The 21,043-nt window shown below is 40.1% G+C and overlaps 1 protein-coding gene across 3 annotated transcripts in view; it reads right to left on the bottom strand.

Annotated features, from left to right (window-relative positions):
- The window catches only part of tp53i11b (tumor protein p53 inducible protein 11b), a 41,104-nt gene extending 20,451 nt beyond the window's left edge, over positions 1-20,653 (bottom strand). Inside the window, exons 1-3 of one of the 3 annotated variants that reach the window (XM_068314068.1) lie at positions 20,531-20,614; positions 17,602-17,698; positions 3,088-3,227 (exon numbers count right to left, since the gene is read on the bottom strand). In XM_068314068.1, the coding sequence (XP_068170169.1) occupies positions 3,088-3,216 (129 nt within the window). In that variant the 5' untranslated portion in view covers positions 3,217-3,227; positions 17,602-17,698; positions 20,531-20,614. Of the gene's footprint in view, positions 1-3,087; positions 3,228-17,601; positions 17,699-20,069; positions 20,214-20,530 lie in introns of those variants that run through there. The other 2 variants (XM_068314069.1, XM_068314070.1) reach the window with 2 other exon arrangements.
- Between the last annotated feature and the right edge of the window lie 390 nt (positions 20,654-21,043).

The raw sequence follows: 21,043 nt of genomic DNA, 5'->3' as shown, positions 1-21,043 counted from the left end.
GTGTTTTCTTACATAGACATAATTAATCTCAAACTACGAAACTTGAAACACTACTTACTAAAAGAATAAATGACAGTGATGAGTGATATCCTTCATGTGCAGCTCATGTTATCTTTCTGTAGAATCTGAAAACTTCTTAAAAGTGGGTAAAATTATGGAAGCTGAAAAAGTTCCATTTCTTTTCAATGGGACAGATTTGTATGCACATGACATTGATCGCCACTGAGCATACAACATAAGCACTATCCCTACAAATACCAAGTCTTTGGAGGAAGTGTTGTGATCTCTTTTCCGGTCATATCAGACCAGTAAAAGCAGATTGAGCACCTTGAATGCTTTTCTGAAGCTACAGACATAAATGTTTGGGCTGGAAAGCTAGGATAATGGGCTCTGTGCATGTCCACGGTGTTCCTACCCAATGCCTCTGTTGATTATATATCAGTCTGTCTTATCAGAAAATTCTGAAACACTGAATGCTTCAAATGTAATAATTGTTACTTGTCCAAACCTAAATCAAAAATGCAACATTTTGAACCACTAATCTGCACTTAGAGGATCTGTAATGTCAAAAATCTTCATAGTATCATGGTTAAATTTGCATGGCTTCGTCAAAGTTGAACTTAAGGGAAGAAAAAATACAATACAATCAAGTTAATACTGAGGGGATTAGTTGAGAGGCTTGAATTGATGAAATAGTCCAAATACATATGAGGAAGAGACATTAATACACGAGACTCAAGGGGTGAAGAGTCTCCCTAAGGAGTCAGTCTCCTCTCAGTGGAGCTGTGGGAGCTTATGGGATTATGTGTTCCAGATCCAATGAAGCATAAGAAGAAAATATACATAATACATATACATACTACTCGATGGAAATCAGATCTGGCGACAGAGATCTTTATAGGTCTGCTCAAGCAGAGCTGAAGAGGGGCATAAAGAAGGCCAAAGCGGACCATATGGCAAAAATAGAGTGCCACCTGTCCAGCAACAGCATTCGGGAGGTGTGGAAGAGCATCCAGGACATCAACAACTTCTGCTGATGTAAAAGACCATCCTCTGAAGACCTGAGTGAGTCGCTGGCAGAGGACCTGAACAGCTTCTTTGCCCGGTCAAAACAGTACTCCTCAGCCACAACACTACCCCTCAGCCCCTGTACTACCCGCTCCCCCACCCAGTTCCCGCACACTGTCAGCGAGCATGAGGTCAGACGGGTGCTCCAGGCAGTGACCCCCAAGAAGGCTGTTGGCCCGGATGGAGTTCCAGGTAAGGTGCTAAAAGCGTGTGCCTCCCAGCTCACACCCATCTTCACCAAGACAATCAACCTCTCCCTGACCCAAGCTGTCATCCCACCCTGTCTAAAATCTGCAACAATTATCCCGGTACAGAAAAAGACGCCAGCCACCACATTAAACGACTATTGCTCTGTAGCCCTCATCCCAGTAATCACATAGTGCTTCGAGAGATTAGTCCTCCAGCACATCAAGGACTTTCTCCCCTCTGGCTTCGATACACACCAGTTTGCCTACCGGGCAAACAGATCCACTGAGGACGCCATCGCCATAGCCCTCCACTTAGCGCTGTCACACCTGGAGCAGCAGCAGAGCTATGTCCGCATGCTGTTCGTGGATTATAGTTCTGCATTCAACACTATAATCCCAGACATCCTCAACAATAAACTCTTCACCCTCGGTCTCCCCCCTCTCACATGTGCCTGGATAAAGGACTTCCTGACAAACTGACCCCAGATTGTGAGACTCGGCCCCCACCTCTCCACAACATGGACACTGAGCACCGGCTCCCCACAAGGCTGCATGCTGAGCCCCCTCTTGTACTGCCTCTACACCCACGACTGCCACCCTACCCACGACAGCAACTTGATAGTCAAGTTTGCTGACGACACCACAGTGGTCGGTCTCATCTCCGGAGGTGACGAGACAGCCTACAGAGAGGAGGTCCGGAAGTTGGTAGCCTGGTGTCCAGAGCATAACCTGGCTCTGAACACCAGCAAAACAAAAGATCTCCTCATCAACTTCAGGAGGCTCAGCACTGACCCAGCCCCGCTCTACTGTACATCGACGGAGAGTGTGTGGAGAGGATCCAAACCTTCCAGTTCCTTGGCGTCCTCATCTGCTCTGATATCTCCTGGTCGGACAACACCACTGCCATCATCAAGAAGGCACACCAGCGGCTCCAACTCCTGAGGGCTCTCAAAAAAATACAAACTGAACCCCTCCCTGCTGCTGGCCTTCTACCGCTCATCCGTCCAAAGCCTGCTGAGCCCCTGCATCACAGTGTGGTAACAGCAGCTGCACCATGGAGGACAGGAAGAGGCTCCAGAGAGTCGTGAAGGCGGCTGAGAAGATCATTGGCTGCTCTCTGCCCTCCCTGTCAGAGATCTACTCCTCCCGCTGCCTCAGCAGAGCAATGATCATAGCAAAGGACAAATCCCACCCCGGTTCAGGCCTGTTTGACCTACTGCCCTCAGGCAGGCGATACAGGTGCCTCAAAACTAGAACAAACAGGCTCCACAACAGCTTCTTGCCGAAAGCCATTACTCTGCTTAACTCAAACACGCACTGATACCATCCCCCTAAAACATTTACACATACTGTGCAATTCCTCATTGAGAACATGCAATACGCCGTGCTGGGCATGGCGCTTCTTGTATTTCGATGTATACACCTTTAAATAGTCGGTATTTAGCGTAACGATTGTATATACTTGTAATTGTATTTATTCTTACGCTTTCTACTGTTACATTATTGTACTGTGAGGAGTTGCCCAAATACCATGTATAGTGACAATAAAGGCTTTCTATTCTATTCTTGTATTCTAATGGGAAACTATGAAAGTGATGAGCCAATTTGTAGGCTAATGCAGCTTTTAAAAGAATCCATAGCTGTTCTCTGGATTAATGAACACATCTGTAGTGTAATGCTCATCCATTGCTCTAATTATCCATTTCAAAGATGGGACTTAACTAACACTTGCAAGTTTATCAAAGCCATTTATTGTACTAGACCAGTGTTACTTGACTTTGTTACTCAGAAGAAAAAATTGCATGAATAAAACAATGTGACGTAATCTGACCTTTGAGCGGTGCACTTCACCGTCATCATCTTCACCTCCAACTCCAAGGATCTTCCGGCTCTTCAGGCGGCTTATCAGATCTGTCTGACTGTGCTTCTTCATCAAAGGAGGGTGAGGTTTAGACGCCATGCTGCTCACACCTGACAGAGATGGAAAGAGAGGAAAAATAAGTGGCAGCTAAGTTATATGCTCAGAAAAACAATTCAATTACAAACACCACCACAAAACATTATTATTACATACTGCAATTACAGACAGGAAGACTAACTTACCAATCTACCAATAATTTCTGAGGACTTGGATTATGCAACACAATTGCATTAAAAAGGTCTAGCCAATATAAGCTATTCATGAAACCCATCTCTGAAGATTACTGAAACCAGGGTTCAGATGCCCTCTAGGTCTGCTGAGAAAAGCAGAGTCAGTGGAATACATAGTGACACATTACTTTAAGATGACAGCATTTCTGCTTCTATCCTCACACATTGTGATCAATATAGAATAAACCTACACTACAGGCCAACAGTCAACCTGCCCATAACCAAGGAATTGTGAGGAAAGACTTATTCCTGAATCCGAAAAAAATGTAAAAAGAACAGTAAACTTCTAACAGTTTTCTATTATAACAAAGAAATACTCCGACTTAAATGAAAGACATTCTCTTAATTGCCATCACTGTGTGTGTGTGTGTGTGTGTGTGTGTGTGTGTGTGTGTGTGTGTGTGTGTGTGTGTGTGTGTGTGTGTGTGTGTGTGTGTGTGTGTATGTGTTAAGTAGATTCTCTGGGGCGTTCCTATTGATTAGTGTCAATGAATAGGGTTCTGTGGTTCAATTGGAAGCCAAAAAGACATTCAAATGTCAGCACATGCAAGAGGGTTGCATGTTTAACATGACAGAGTATGTCCTTGGGGCATCATAAAATAACATAAACAAGGTTTTATATAGCAAACCGATTTTACATCAGTCCTGATGTATGGGTACAACTGCTCAAAGACTACATCTTATACATAAATTGCGCATGTGGCTGATTTCCAATAGGTTCTCCCAAAGATAACAGCTGCTGTAAAACCTTAGAGACCTGCAATAGAACCAAGCATGTTTACCAATTATACTGTGACCATGTTAGCATTTACAAGAAAGACTGAATGAAACACTGACAGTCATTTTGCACAACTGCTGTGATTGGATTCTGTGGTCTTGGTATTGAGAAGTTACATCGATGTGTATAAGGCCTGTTTCCACAGATTGTTTTATTAAGCAGAGGAAAAGATCAGTTTTTTGTAAAACTACATCCAGGCTTAAGGACTAAAATCAAACATTAATGTTATAAAATGCTCAACTGCATATTCTGTGATGTAGAATATATAGCTTGCCAAATATGTGCTGGACAAAAAAATGATGACAGGTAGACAATGGACAAGGGGACAAATCTCTGACTCTGAGCCAACAGTCATGTTTTGGTCAGGGGAAACAATATTGTAAACAGTTCTACACAGCAAAAGGCACCACTAGCATATGGTTGCACGATTTTATGGCAGTTTTTATGTTACAGTACATGCTGCACAAACACTCCAGTCCTATCAAGTACTTTTCCTCAAAGTAAGTAAAAACATTGACAATACAAATCCCCAAACAAAGGGTACCACTTTTTCAAGTCTGATATACTTACCAAATTTTGTTAAAAAATATTGTAGGATTTTTGATTGCATGTACAAACAGAACAATAGCCTCATCTCCCAGATCATACAGCAATTGGACACTGCTGGCTAGCTCACTGGGCCATTCTCTAAGCAATTATTGAACTACTCTGTCATTTCCTGTAAAATAGAAGTTTGTCTTAAAGGTATAAAAGCAATCAGTTCAACCATTAAGCACCATTGAAAGCCTGTTTTATCACACAGGTGTGTCATTACAGTCAGAGATATAACAGGTGTAAAGTAATGATTTGTCTCTTCTTTCATGTTTCAACATATTCATTATTTATGGAATTTCTAACTGGTGGTGAGAAACAATGTGACATTCATACAAATGATTGCTTCAAGTTAAACAAAGATCAAGACTAGGTTATAATGAAAAAAGAAATGCTGCAGCAAAGACACTGTTTTCCTTTCTTTTTGTCTTTACAGGGACATCTAGGTTTTATCAACAGGAGTCAAGTTTGGGGTGCAAGACATTTTGGACTTTTTCCTTGTATTGATATCCATTCATATGATTGCAAAGGTTAGACAAGGTCACGTGTTTATTGTCAGGTTTTCCACTCCGACTCCCAGACAAACCCTAAAGGCATTAGACTTTTTCTTTGCTGTAACTATTAGCGGATTAAGGCATGACAGAATTCAACTAGAAGACACTCTCAAAGCACGCATCTTCACTTTCCTCCTCTAAGATTCACATTTCCTGGAGCAGCCTCTATATGTTTTATTATTTTAACAAACTCATTACAACTTTTTCAGAATATTCATAATCTATTAAATAGCCGAAAATTCTGGAGTTGATTCTAGATTTGACATTTGAATTTGGAATCTGTGGCTGTCAACTCCCAATATGAGATCAAAAGAGCTGTCACTATCAGTGAAGCAAACCATCTTCACAGATATGGTAAAAACCTTAGATGTGGTCAAATCAGCTGTTTGGAACATTCTTAAAAAGAAAACAAAAACACACCAGTGAGTTCAGCAACACCAAAAGATCAAGAAGACCACAGAAAGCAAATCTTGTTATGATGTAAAAATTCATCCCAGGTAAAGAACCCTCCACCCCACAACAGTTGGCTTCTGGTGAAGAAATACTTCACCAGTGTGAATAGAGAACGTTTGTCACCAGATGTAAAATACTGGTGAAACTCAAAAAAAGGAAGACCAGATAAGAGTTTGCCAAATGTCTAAAAAAAGCCTTTACAGTTCTCCAAAAGCTGTTGAGTCGATCCGCTGGACGTTAAGAAAGTTCTTGAAGACGTTTCGTCTCTCATCCAAGAGACTTATTCAGTTCAGAGAGTGGCTGACAATGTCCCAGCTAATAAACCCCGTGGGGTGTGGTCAGTGCTTTTCACATTCCTGTCCTCTCTGAACTGAAGAAGTCTCTTGGATGAGAGACAAAATGTCTTCAAGAACTTTCTTAACGTCCAGTGGATCGACTCAACAGCTTTTGGATAACCATGACATGGAGAACCGAGAACCTACACAGAAAACTTTCCAGTACTGGAACAACATCCTATGGCCAGATGCGCCAAAGATGAGCCTGTATCAGAGTGATGGAAAGAGTATAAAGGAAAGGAACTGTTCATGATCCAAAACACGACACCTCATCAGTGAAGCATGGTGGTGATAGTGTCATGGTGTGATCATGTATGGCTGACAATGGAACTAGTTTTTATTTTCATTGATGTGACTGGGCACAAAAGCAGCAGGATGAAATATGAAGTGTTTTGGGTAATATTATACGCTCATATTCAGCCAAACGCTTTAGAACTCATTGGACAATGCTTCACAGTACAAATGGACAATGATCCGAGGTATACTGCAGCAACAAAGGGTTACTAAAGACACAAGTAGAATGTTATGTAATGGCCCAGTCAATTACCTTATCAGAATATGATTGGGCACGCATTTCATTTTCTGAATATAAAAACTGAAGGGAAAATCCTCAAGAACAAGCAAGAACTGAAGACAGTTGCACTTGGATCCTGACAAGGCATCACCAGGGATAAAAGCCAGCGTGTGGAGATGTCTATGAATTTAAAATTTCAGGCTGTAATTGACTGCAAATGACTTGAAGCCAAAAGTTAGATTTATGATTAGATTAGTTAGATTTTAGATTTATTTAGTTTTCCCCGTTACTTTTGGTCCCTTAAAAATTGGCAGGCACATTTAAAACTGATGTAATTCCTATACCATTCACTTGATTTGGATAGATTGATAGATACACAATTGCAAGTACCCTCAGATTAAAGTACCATACAATTAAAGCACATTTTGTTTGTTTCATGTCAAATCTATTGTGGTGGTGTATAGAGCCAAAAATATGAGTTGTGTCAATGTCTCAATATTTATGGACCCGACCGTTGGTTACCATAAATATCGCAAACCATCAGCTGCAACATGGAGGCTCCATGAATGTTGATCATCAGCTCCACATTCGTACAAAAATGAAATCCTGTCAGGAAACACACACACACCTCGCTACGTTCACTTGTAAACCCAGGAGCTTAAATACTCACATTCTTTCCCCTTTGATTCTCCCAACCAGAGCTGCTTGACTTGCCACAGAAATGCTGATGGAGTTGCCTAGCAACTGCCAACGAGCCATTGACTTCTTCATTACGGAAAACACCTTTCATAATTGGAGGCCACCTTTAATGATATCTGCTGGGAGCAACGTCAGACTTCATTGGCATTCTCCTCGATGTGGCAGGTGACATTTTAGATAAATGTGGACTTTACATCAGCTGGAGAGGAGATGGGCTTTCTTACTAGTGGCTTTGTGTCGACCTGAGTGACTTTAAAGACTTCAAAAGGGTCTAAATTTAAAAGTAAAGTTGGTTAACTCCATGTTCTGTAATGTACAGTATTAGTGTGGTTAAGCTTACTACCTGCCATGTATGTAATCTTATCATAGTGATGATCTACTGAGTTGTAAACTAAAGCCCCACAATTATTGGATGATAAGAAGGGGTTCATCATGAAGATGTGTACATGTACGAATGAAACAGAAAAGTTCAGATAAAAGGATAAATAGAGTCTGATTTAGAAGCAGATCGACTAAGACAGCTGTCCTTTTTTTACCAATGCCCATTGAAAATTTCAAGGTGTTGAATTATATATGCTTTGTCGTATCAATTTTGAAAGGAAATCAAGTCATTTTCCATCATGTTCCTTTTCCTTTCTTTTTCCAATGCTAATCAGTCTACTGTAGTTTTTATTGAGACTAGAATAGTGGCTGATTAAATACAATGAAACACATACTAATATGAGGGTGTCTAAAAATAGTTCCAGAATATATCATCAGCAAGACGAGAACAGAGCCCTTCAATAATCAGTGCTGTGCTACAACAGAAAAATTTCTAGAAGACATCTTTGAAAGACTTCAAAGACATGAGTAATGAAAATCCTGACTAAAATAGAGGACACCCACTCCACGAATCACAGAGTGCAGTTAATGCCCTTCCATCTAGGAAAGGTGCTGTTGGTGTGATCAATGGTATCATGTACGTCAGTACGTCCCACTCATAGTATTGTTGGCCTCTTTATTCTAATTTTATTTATAAATCATATTGAGCATGTCCCATATCCAAATGACACTAAATCTGAAACCTTCTCTGGCAACCCAAATATGCTTCCTCCAATACCTTAACAGTTACACAACTCACAAACACATTGTCAGAACAAAAACAACAACAACAACAACAACATTGTAATTTTAAGGCAATGAATGTTGAAGTGTACAGGGGTTATCTAGTTAGATTGAATTAGACAAACTATATGAAAAACAGAACAACTGAAGAATGAATATAAGCTGGACATCAAATCATGCATTTCATCGCTGGCACTGGACATAGACATGGGACTGCATGGAGGGCTTCAACCTGTAGATGCATGAAAATCTGTGGCATAAAAATCTGCTTCAAGGATGATCGCTCTGATGTATTGGAAATTACAACATAAGATTCAGTCACAGTAAACGGCAGAGATAGTAGATGAAAACAAAAAGCAGTACATACGTCAGCCCTGTGATAAACAAAGGACAACAGGAAAGGCAGTGAAGTTCTATCTTGAGCCAGAACAGATCACCATTGTGGCCTGGAAACTGTGGATACAGCAAGTCTGATGAGGAAACTGCTCTTTAGTGTTTATAAATGGATTGCTGTGCTGAGGTGTACAGATTAATACTGTTCAATCATCTCAGGACAGTTATCAAGGATTGAATGATTCCTGGGATTTGAAGTTTCCCCTCCTAATATTAACTTATTGCATCACAGAGCAGCAAGGGAAATTAACCCTCTTGTTGGCTGATTTACTCCAATGTGGTTATAGAGCAGTGTTCCTACAGTTTATCTTCAGTGAGTCACATACTAAAGTATGCAAAAAGTCACCGTCGGTGAGATGAGATGTTTCTACGTCATACAGCACGTTAGGATAATAGTTTTTGGAGCTGGCTGAAGCCCTGATCGAGGTTTAGGAGGATATCCCCCAGGAACCCATCCATCATCCTCAGGAGCATGTCCACATGTTGTAGGGAATGTCATTCATTTTACTGAGACACATTGAGTGGTCTAGGGCAAATTCACACGTGATATGAGTTTTTCACTTTGATTTTGAATTCAGTCATCAATGAGTCGATGATTTTGTATTCATTATACTATATATTATCTTGTTCTTGACAAATTGCATTATAGAATTGATAACGATTTTCAAATGAAATACTTCATTCCCTGAGATTTGCGATACTTAATTTAAAAATGATTTTTTTTTTTTTGAGCAGCGTATATGTAAACTTAAATTCTAAAAAGAACTCTATGTAGTTGCTCAGTGGTGTTTTGACTACATCCTGATACAACTGTGTACTCAGATGAACCAGCACAACGTACAAAATACTGTTGTTGTTTTTTAACCAGGACACTTGTTATAAAAAGGGCCCTCTAACAGTGATTGTTGGTCTGCCTCTCTGAAGACATCTTGACATGGCAACCAGTCACTGTGAAGTTAAACAGCAGCAAAGACATAGCAACAAAAAGCTGAGCTGGAACCCAGAGCATACTTGTAGGTCAGAGGTGAAAGTTCCTCTCCAAGGAGAAAAACATCAGGGCCCAGCAAGAATCTAGGAGAGGCACACAAATTATCACAAGGCCCAGCCTTCAGATACTCCCCAAAGATGAGACAAAGCTTCAGAACACTGTCCGTGCAGCTCTGTAAAAAATGACTACAACTAAGAGCCAACCGGTAATCATCACACCTTATAATTACCATTGTTCGAGTTCCACTGTGGTATAGTTACAGCTATTATTGATTTCATCATCTCTGCAGTGGAATATAATCACTTAGTCACTATGGCTTAAAGATTTGTGGTGATTATACACAGAGAGACAGGTTAGAAAGCAGATACTCTATATATTGGAATGAAACAAACAGCTTCCACGGAGGCTTTACAAATACGAGAAAGCAGAATAAAGTGTTTTGCAATGCAAATTTATGTTTGTTGAATAAATGAAAGAATTTTGGCTTAATTTTCCCCCTTGCCATTTATTCTGGATGGACATTAATTAGGTCAGTGCTTAACAAAAAACAAACAAAAAACAGTACAAAAATTACTTTACATTTTACTCACAAATGTAACATTACTGCCAGAGGGCATTAAATCATCAACAGGCTATGTGCACCCACTAATAAAGAACGCGTTATGACTAGAGGGCTGCTAGCAAGATGCAGGGTAGCCCTTAAAATGTCTGTAATTCCTTTAAAATAATTTTTTTATTTGAACTTTTTCTGATAGTTGTTGATTACATCCCGCTGCAAAGCGGTGATGTATTGTAATTATCAGTGTTCGTGCGTTCATCCGTCCACCATATATCTTCGCAACCGTTGCAGATAGAAAGACGAAACAAAAAAGCACATTACGGCAAATGGAATGAAAATGAGATGACGACCTTGATAAAACTAGGTCAAAGTCAAATTTCAACTTTTGTACACACAGGAACTGGATAAGATAGAAATACCAGGGAGAAGGCCAGTGAGAGTAAGACCGTAGATTAAACCTAGTGCTTTGATCTACCTGTGCACTAGCTTTGATCTATGGTCTTACTCACACTAGCTTTGATCTATGGTCTTACACTAGCCTTCTCCATATTCACTAGTCTATGCACTAGTCAGGTACTACTTTCAGGGTACCCTGACCTATCCTGAAAGTAGGTCAGGGTAAATTGTGCGATGTTGCAGTCTCTGACTGCCTTATTTAACTTGATTTTAGACGATATAATTACTGGCCCTTTTGAACATGTTGCATTACACTAAAGGGTCTTTATTTAGCCAACAATTTAGGCTGGTGTGGATAGCATGCCTTTATAGATTTTAATTAGTAAAAACGAAGGTGACAGTCATAGACATGTCATGTGAAAATAATGCTCTCTTGGAGAACTGTAATTTGTGAACTAAGAGGATTAATGATGCACAGAAAACAGTCATTAGTTAAACCACGTTGGTTCTCCCTTTTTAAACTGTAGTCCATTCTTCTAACTTTTCCATTTATTTAATTCCATTACAATTTTCTTGTTGATAATTGTGCTGAAGAACTAGGAAGTATGATAATCCGCAATAAGTGGAGTAGACATGTTTTTGTGTTCCTCAGAAACCCCACAGGGCTGTGGAAATTTACTTTCTCTAACAAAGAGTGTTGCAGTACTTGGAATAGTTTTCTGGTTGTACACATATAGGAGGCCCTAAGCTGTGAACCAGAGCAGAATAAAACTATCTTCTCTCAATGTATTTAAAGCTACTTGAGAAGTGAATAGTTGCTACCAAGATCAATTGCTTTAGCCATGGTAATGACAGACAAAAAAAATCTGAGTTTCATGACAAATTAAACAATGAAAAGGGAAACAAAAGACATTTATGATAAGAGTTAAACAACTGCTTTGAGCCTTCAAACTGGTCTCCTTCCCAGGCTCGTATTGCTTGCTGAAGCAGCACCTGGTTGCTAGGCAGCTGTGCCGGATGACGAAGGCTACTCCTTTGAGAACTCAATCTGAGAGTGCAAAGAGCTCTTCGTACAGAATTTATTTTTGATTAAAAAGGTCAAAAACAGATCCCCAAAACTGTAATTTCTATTTTCATGTAGTAGCAAGTGGTTAATTTGTGAAATAGGTGCATTACTTTTATCATCTCCCATCCCACTTCTCCGGAACATGTGTAAACAGCTTGTTACGTAATCCCCTGCAAATCACTACAGACCATATAGTGGTACTGAAATCACACACAGAAAAAAACATACTTCCAGCTCAAATAAGCCAAACTGAGCCAGAATTGCTCTCACAATTTGTGAGCTTAACTGAAGCACACACACAATTTTCATCATTTCACAATTTTGATAAATGTAAAATAAATATGAGAAAACTAAAAGAAAAAGACCTTTTACAGTAATGTCTGGTCACAGTGATCCTTTTCAACAAATTTTATATAAGTAAACTTTGAATATACCAATAATAGATTTCAACTTGTGACACAGATACAGTAGTAATAGTGGTGCATACTGATGTCCATTTAAATAACTTTCACAGAAAACCACCACCACATGTAGTTCAGGAGAACACTGGAGCTAATGTGAGAACTAAAGAGACAACATCAACATTCATGTTTACTTCCTGGTCATTTACCTTCAGTCTTGGCCAGGGGCCTATCAGACCTTGCGAGCACAATTGTTGATAAATGCTTGTAGAACGGGTAACAACACAGCCTCATTCCCCTAGTATGTCACTGTGTATACAAAATAAATGGTCTGCTTTCAGAAGAAAAAAATATGTCACAGAGAGGAGACATATAGCTCAAACACAGAAAGAGAGATGGTGATGACCTCTCTGTCAAAAGTTTAACATTCAGGTTTGCCAGAAAATAAATATCACCTAAAGCTTGAATTCAAAGCTCAATAAGGACTAATGATGCTGACATTTTACTCGTGGCAGGTGAAGAACTATTAAAGTGGCTGGGCTTGCGCTAGCCAATTGCCACTACGCCATAGGCGAAGTAAATTCCAGAGTGGCTACAAGGTTTTTAGCCTGTGTAGTCACAGTGGCGTTCTTATTCTTAGGAAATAAAGGCTAAAACTTATAACTTTAGACTCCCGAAAATCCCCGAGCGATAACATAAGAAAACAAACTTTTTTTCTCGCTCTTTCCAACGCTCATCAGCGCGGCGTGCTGCGCCGCTGTCTTGGACACAGAATGTTGCTTTTTGTGGCTTACTCAATTCTTTTACACTGAGCCACAGTGGCTTAGTCATACTACCTCCTAGTGTAAGCCTAGAGTGGATCCAAATAAATGACACACCAGCTTGTATTAAAGTATTACCTGCTTGAAAATTTACAGGTAGACGGCTCATCTATCTAATCTGTGTTGTCGGACTGAACAACTGTCAAGAGTCTGTCAAAGCATTATTATTACAGACGCAATGTCCTAGGTGCTCATATCCATAGGCTCGTCGCTCAAGACACCTGAATATTTTGAGTTGCTAGTCAATAAAAAAATGTGTTCATCTTTACATCCATAGGTCAGTGGATTCTAATGCCTCTTCTCACAAAACCCATTCTCCTGCAACATTCCAGGCCCCATATGTACTCCTGTCAACAATGAGGAACTTGATAACTGCATTTCATTACAACACTGTGGTTCCTGTGCACAGCTCTTCTGTAAGACAGAAATGCCCAAATCAATGTCCTCTATTAGCAAGCAGAGCACCTTCCACAAACAGGTGCATGCATACCGAAAGAGACACACAACATTCTAGTTAGTATTCTGACTGGAAGGTTTGTCATCATTCTCCTAAACAGCAGACAGAACAAATATTAAAAGGTTTCTAGGACAGAAAATCAATACTTGGAACGTGGCGAGTTACAACTTCCAAAACCTTCAACCTCTCTAGTCTTTGGAAAATGTAAAGCAAGCCTATAAAAAAGTCAAGAACCTGTAAACAGCACAGGTATACCAGTTAGAGGTCAGCAATTCAGTCACTTCCTTTGTGAAGTCATCACATGCCATCTTGAAAATGTTATCTCGTTTAAGAAGAGGAACATTGCTTGCAGCTCATGGGGAGTAGTTGACACAGACCCACTTGAAGACAGGCAGCAAGGTCTAAAATAAGGTCTGTCAGTTAGTGCTGCTTTCACCATGAAAAACTGCAGCAGGTTCATTTTCAAACATATTTTAAAAACCCTAACCTCTTCAAGTGACAGGAAGACCTTGTCTGGTATCTGTACACATCAGCACAGTCTTAAATGTTGGGGAATCACGCTTTAGCATCATCCATCATTGCTAAAAGTATTAACATGTAGTAAACTCCTGGTCACAGTTACTGACCTATTTTTCATGGGATCATTGATCTAGATAATCCATTTCAATCCATCATACACCTGACAGTTGTAGCATAGCACAATGTTGATTGAAAATCCTGATTATTATACAGGTGTGTTTTGTGCCACTCCAAACTGTACAGATCTGCATTAGATTCTTCTCTGGTCATGTGAAGTTGCAGTAACAGATGCACAGTTTTATTGAAGACCAGGCAGCTTCCTTCATGATATGGTAAAAGAATGAGCCTTAGGATATCTCAGTATAATATTAAATAAATACATCTGCATTCTGTATTTGTGCCCCACTGGCCACTCAGTGCACTTTAGCACCTGCAAACCATTTGCCCACATGAGGCCACATATGCCATTTGCCATCTGACCAGTACAGTGCAAAAAAAGATAAACCAAAGACTCTTCTCAAATCTGCCATTGATCTCAAATCTGCCAAGATTTTAGTGATGTCTGAGATTAAATGTGACCTGCGATTGTGAAGCCATTTGAGGTCATTACAAATTATTTTTAAAAACATGGGAGAGAATGGTTAATGGTAGAGTAAGAAACATTCAGTTCATAGAAAACAGCTCTGGTTGACATTCCTGCAGTCAGAATGCCATTGGCAACCACCATCAAAACATGTGGCATAGTATTGTGTGCACATTTTAGACCTGCCTGTTCATATGATCATTCAAAAACATAGGGGTAAAAAACAATTGCAGAAAATCCCAGAATGCACTGCGAACAGAGGTGTGATTGAAGGATCACCGCTCTCTCACACTTCTTTTATCAGAATACTCTGATAAAAGAAGTGCATAAATGCAATAAATATTCACAAATAACAATGAAAATATGTTAGAAATTCAAAATAATATCGGATTAATGTAGAACCAAGTGAATATGTAATTGCATTTATGTTGACACACACTTAAGAAAAATTACTGTTTTCCCTACACACTACTGTTGGACCTGAATGTTGCATTTGTTTGCTTAATTAAAATTTTCTGTGATAACTATGTTATTAAACATAACCTAACTTACATACTGAAGATGTGATGAGTAGCGCCCCATTTCACAGGCAAACTACAGTAACTACTACCAAGTGACTGGGTTAAAGAAATTGGGACTGGGGGACAGTTTTTTGATCATTTACCTAAACTTATAAAAAGCAAGAACAAATCAAATTTGTGTTTATATTTGTATTGTACAGCTAGAAAAGACTTCTGTATAATTGGGTCATCACTGGCAGGTTTGGTCACCCTTTTCGTCATAGCCACCTCTTCGTAAATGTGAATACACCCACGCAGCTTGCTAATCAGGTTTTTACCGAGGACTACAAATGCCATGAGGGCTCAGCTGAGTTTACATGGAAACAAATGAGTGAATCAACCTTAGCCAGTGGCAAATCAAGCATGCACAGAATGGCTGAGGAGAGAGCAGCATCAGTGCACCTAATAACGAAAAAGGCTGCTTTTGTCTCTTTAAAACCCTAATTAGCTTTAATCTATTTCCTTGGCAAGAACATGGTTGTGATTACAAGACTTAATAGTATATGAGTCAAGAGAAGTTGCTAATTTTTCCAGCACAATGTCAGACACAATAGTCTTCAAATGAACTTACTGACAGACAGACAGACACCACTAAACCTGTGCGATACAGATTACCACAAAAAACACAGAAATTATAGTTTTGAAAAATCAGTTGATGTTCACAACAATAAATTGGCCCAAACTACATTTTCCCACAAAATTCAGCATAGATGACTTAAAAATTAGTTTGTAAGCTTGTTAAATCTCAATTATGATAGGAATCAAGAAATTCTACAAGTTCAGTTTTGTAAAACATCCAAAGCAATGTGTACTTATAGCAATGAGTGATCTAATATAAACACTGTCTTCCTCAGCACGATACAACTTGCTGGACGGAAAAACTCCATCAATAAACATTAAGAGCAGAAAGAGTAAATGGAAGAATAACTCACACACAGTCTGTTACACAGTCTGTTCCTCTGGTTGAGGAAAAGAAGCTGAGGCAAAAACCTGATGCCAAAGCAGCCACAATAACACCATCAACACCAGGACAATGCGTTCATGGACCTACAGTGTCCACAAACCCACTGACATGATTATTAAGTGTGTGTGTGTGTGTGTGTGTGTGTGTGTGTGTGTGTGTGTGTGTGTGTGTGTGTGTGTGTGTCTTACTGCTGTTGTGTGCAGTAATGGCAGAGCTAGACAAGCATCAAGGTGAAATATAATTGCTTCACATCACAAGTGTGAAACATCTTGTGCTTACATACACCTACCTAACAGGAGCTCTTCAGTAATCAACATCCACATTTGCCAGTGTTCCCAGCAGCAGCTCTTGAATTCAGACAGTTCCAGTTACACATTGCGCAACTGCACAAGCATCACTAACCATTTGTATATTTTACGGTGGCAAATCATATCAGCACACCATACCACAGTGTTTACTGGCAGGTCACAAACTTAAAGATGTAAATCACTGCACCACAGTCTGTGGAAGCCATTTTTAAGCCAATGAAACTTGGCATTTTATTATTATTTTGAAAGAAGATCTTTATTTGTCACTATGCACAATGGGTACAACAAAATTGCAAGGCCAGATGGAGAGTTGGTCCAGAGCCGCTGCACCGTGGGTGCATCGCCACTACGGTCCAACATGACCTAATATTCCTTAGATGCATGTTTTTCCTGATTGTTATTATTGATACCTATTTTCTATTAGTTCATTATTGGCCAATAAGAAATTATGCCTTTAAATGTCAGGAAATATTTGATATGGTATAAACATACTGAAACAATTGTTGAATCATCAAAACTGCATTCAATTACTTTTGGGTCAAAACTAAAATAAGAGTAGGGAAATAAATTCCTATTTGAATCCCAGAAAAAACGTTTTTGGTAAAGTAGCCTATTGATTAACCTGTCAGGTGAAGTGTCCATCACGCAGGACACTTACACCAAATGTCACTTCAGTGGGAACCAAACGTTCAGTGATTAAATGCTGCTGAGTTCCGATGACTAATGACTAATGGAGAGGGTTTAAGCAAACAGAACATGGACGGCTCTGAGGTGCCAGGGTGAGGCTATGAAGAAAGAGAGTCACCACTTCAGCATTCAGTGTCAGACTGACTTGACAATCTGTGCAAGTTTTGAAATGTTAGTCTTGATGGATGCATGCTGCTGAGAAGACCTGAAAGGTGACTTTGTCGAAAAGGCAAGGGAGAAACCATAGTTTAAAAAAAACTTAAAGTGCGTTTGTGCACAAGCAGCCAAAAATCACAATGCTCCACTGTGAGCATGACTACAGACTCCAAACAGACATCATACAGCACGGGTCTCTGAAGAGCTGACGAGTGAAGCCTGGCATGTTTCCGGTTTGACTGCAGGCCTTTAACAGTCATAAACAAATATAAATAGTGAAGTTAAATAAAAATAAAAGTTTTACTTACTGAAAACTGATACTATTATATTTTTAGTTCACACTTCGCTCCTGATGCTGCCGATTTTTCACTCTTTCAAATGTCTTCTGGGGTCCCCAAAGGTACTCTGAAAATGGAAAATTAAAGCCCAGATCAAAACAAAGAGGATCCAGGGGAGTCAAACATAAGTTTAGACCACATGCTGTACAAGATTAAAATATGAAATTATGAGTTCATAAAAGAGAATGAATCCCAAATGAGATTTTGCAGAGTGTAAGTGGCCAGCTGGAGATGCCTGAGGGAAACGCCTTGCCAAATACACGCAGAAGCGGTCCTCTGTGTTTTGCCACTTAACAATAGAATTGCTATTCTGTCTACAACAGATGCAATTAATGTGCTGGGCTGCCCATCATTGTCATAAAACAGAAAAGTCTGAAAGCAGCATATGGTCTCAGTTTCTTTAATCATATCCACTGGAAATAAGCACATCTGCTGTAGGGCTATTATTAGGCTGTGGATAGCCCACCGCCACACAGACAGTAGGAAATTAAAAGTGAAAGCAAGACATCCTTGTTGGCAGAAGAACATTGCTGGTGCACAGAACTCCCTGGAGACAGACCAGAAGTCATAAATTAAATATGGTTAACCACTATTTTGCTGAAAAAAATCACTTCTGTTGCTATTTTCAGAACACAACTTGAAGTATTATCACCAAAACAATTCAGTAAGAGAAATCCTCATAGCAAACCTCTGTGAGGACGGTAATGATGGAAGAAGCATAACCTTCTCTGAGTATGGAAGAATCATAGTGCTAGTGTGCTTAAGGACTTGCATGGTCTGAGGCCTGCAAAATGCACATACACATTTGCACTGAAAACTAAATATAGCCAACAGAACTGTAATAATTACAGTATGTTGTGTAATTTCTGGACTATGCTGTGAACGTAAGTGTTAATTAATCACTGTGGGTTCAAAAAAAAAGAAAAACAGTCGCCATCTGCTTTGGCTGCCCAGCATGCAGCATGCCAAGACTGTGTGAAGGACCAGTGGGGCTACCCATTGCTGATCACTGCTTCAGTAACTCTTAACATTTAACTCCACAGAGGTTCATAACATGCATGCTGCTGACTAGTTGTCCAATGACAAGTTGCTAGACAGTCCAGCTCCATCAGACCATAGTAAATCTGTCTCCGCTCAGGGGGAGTACACACAAACACACTCAAACTTCCCAAAGAGAAACACATCTAATTGTTCCCCGTTTCCTTGTCAATCTGCCTCACAGAATTGGGAGGTCATAATGTATATTTTATAGTTTAATGGATCACACATACAGTATATCCAGTACAGTTGTTGACATGTGTGCCATTTCTATGTGACAGTCCTGTTATTTTACATGAAAGGCAAAGCCAAAAACGGAAAGAGTCTTTCAAGTTCACTGAGGTGGAAACATCCCGTAGTCACAAGAATTCATGGAAAAAACATTCTAAAAAGGTCAACATCAAGACAGATCTCACCCATTCACCAGAGCCACCCATGCATTCGGGAAGTAGAGTGCCACTAAGGTCACTGATGAAAAGTCGTGCAGTTTTATCATGCTTGTTTTATTGAAGAATGGACAAAGATGCTGTTGAAAATGACAAGGAACTCTGCTGATGGCTACAACAAGAGTCACAGCATCTTCAACAGACATCAACGGCTGGAAACTTGCACACAACGGAGAAGCCAGGCTCTTTTCATCTTCCCTTTGTCAATCAGAACCCCACTCCACTCCCACCCAAATAGCCCGGATGAAAAGATGATTCCTGATAACGAGATGAAAAGAGACCAAAACACTGTGACTGTAAGCAAGGGAATGAAGCGTCTTCATGAAAAAGATAAATACCGTCAATACACAAGGCTTATAACTGACAAAATCCTGATTTGTTTTCCAAATTCAACATTTTTTTTCATTTTGAGATACATAAATGTGACAGCCTCTGTGTGGCTTCCCTTAAATCCTTGACTTCTAATGCTTGTAGAAATATAAACTTGAGCAGGTTAACACATCAAGTCATCAAAAAAAGAGTACAACATTTAACAGTTGTTCCTTGTTCATTTTTGGTACTCGGGCAACAAACAAAAGAGTTTTCAGTCATCCAATAACCAACCCCAATGGGAACACACTGGCTGACTGTACACTACTTATTTCACCACTGACTAATGGACTGTCTCTTTGGAGAGAGCGGCAGAATACCTGTACAATTTCTACACTTGGCATGCAAACTGTGATGTGTTTTGGCTCTACTCCACTAGTAAAGAGGTTAACTCACTGTCATCAGTCACCTCTGCTGCTTCCTTTTGAAATATTAACTTTGGACAATCACAGGAGTTTGGCGCTTTGACTACACCAGACAATTAAGACATTTAAAATGGCAAACCCCTGTCATGTTTATTAATGGCAGCTCCCGTTCCAGGCTTTTAGCGGGGTAATCATTTGTTGCTGTGCAGCGTGAATTCACCTTTGGCTGCTAGAGACCCGGGCTGGAGAGAGAAGCTCCGCCGTCAGGAGGGAGAGTCAGGCGGGGAACACCAAAGAAACGCTCCGCAAGCGTCTTCCTCCACATGGAGGTGCGCCGCACTGACACGAAGGAGCAAAACTCTTATCTTTATCCATTCACCAGAGCTCTCGACCGCACTCAAGTTCACTCTCAACGCGGCTCGCAGGAGGTGAACAACGGTGAACAACAAGAAAAGCCACTTCAGCTCCAGGGGACATTTAACGGAGTTTACATTAAAGACATGAACAAGCTGTTCCAAGTAGGAAACTTACACTTTAGCTAGCTATTAAAAACCGCTCTCCAATAAAAAATAACAATAATAATAATAGTAATTATAATAAAAACACAGTTTTAAGCATCTTAAAGTAACAGTACACTGTTCGCTGGAGACGCGTTACAAACAGAACATAGGTGTAACTTACAGCGGGGCGCGGTGAGTCTCCCAGAGTTCCCTTCTCAGACGTCCGTTAGCGGCTTCCTGCAAGAAGTGACGAGTGACATCTCAGGGCTCGCGCTTTGTGAAGAGCCCCGGAGAAGCTCGCGACCCGACGAGCTCGTGTACCGTAAGAACCCGAGCTCACACGAACGCGCACTCAGCGCTGCGTCTACCGTAAAGATCAGACCACCGCCTTCAGAGTGGATTGTGGGTTCATAAAATATCAAATCAGAGACACGAACGGAGATGATGAGGCAATAAAAAAAAAAAGCTGCATTTGAACTGAAGTTGGATTCCGTCTGCGGTGAATGTGTTTTCAGGATTCTGCAGAATTATAATTAGTTTGATCAGTGGAATCAGCTTTGCAGCAAGGAAGTAGTTAAATTGAGGGTATTCAGCTAAAATTGTAATAAATCCAGTAAGTCAACCTTTGCTCTCAGGGGGATAATGTGTGCCAGTTTATGAAAAGGTAGAGAAACTAGCAGAAGGAACTGAAAAA

This window comes from Antennarius striatus, chromosome 4, assembly GCF_040054535.1.
Source record: "Antennarius striatus isolate MH-2024 chromosome 4, ASM4005453v1, whole genome shotgun sequence".
NCBI lineage: Eukaryota > Metazoa > Chordata > Actinopteri > Lophiiformes > Antennariidae > Antennarius > Antennarius striatus.
Note: the sequence above shows the minus strand (reverse complement) of the source record. Positions and strands in the feature narration are given on the sequence as shown.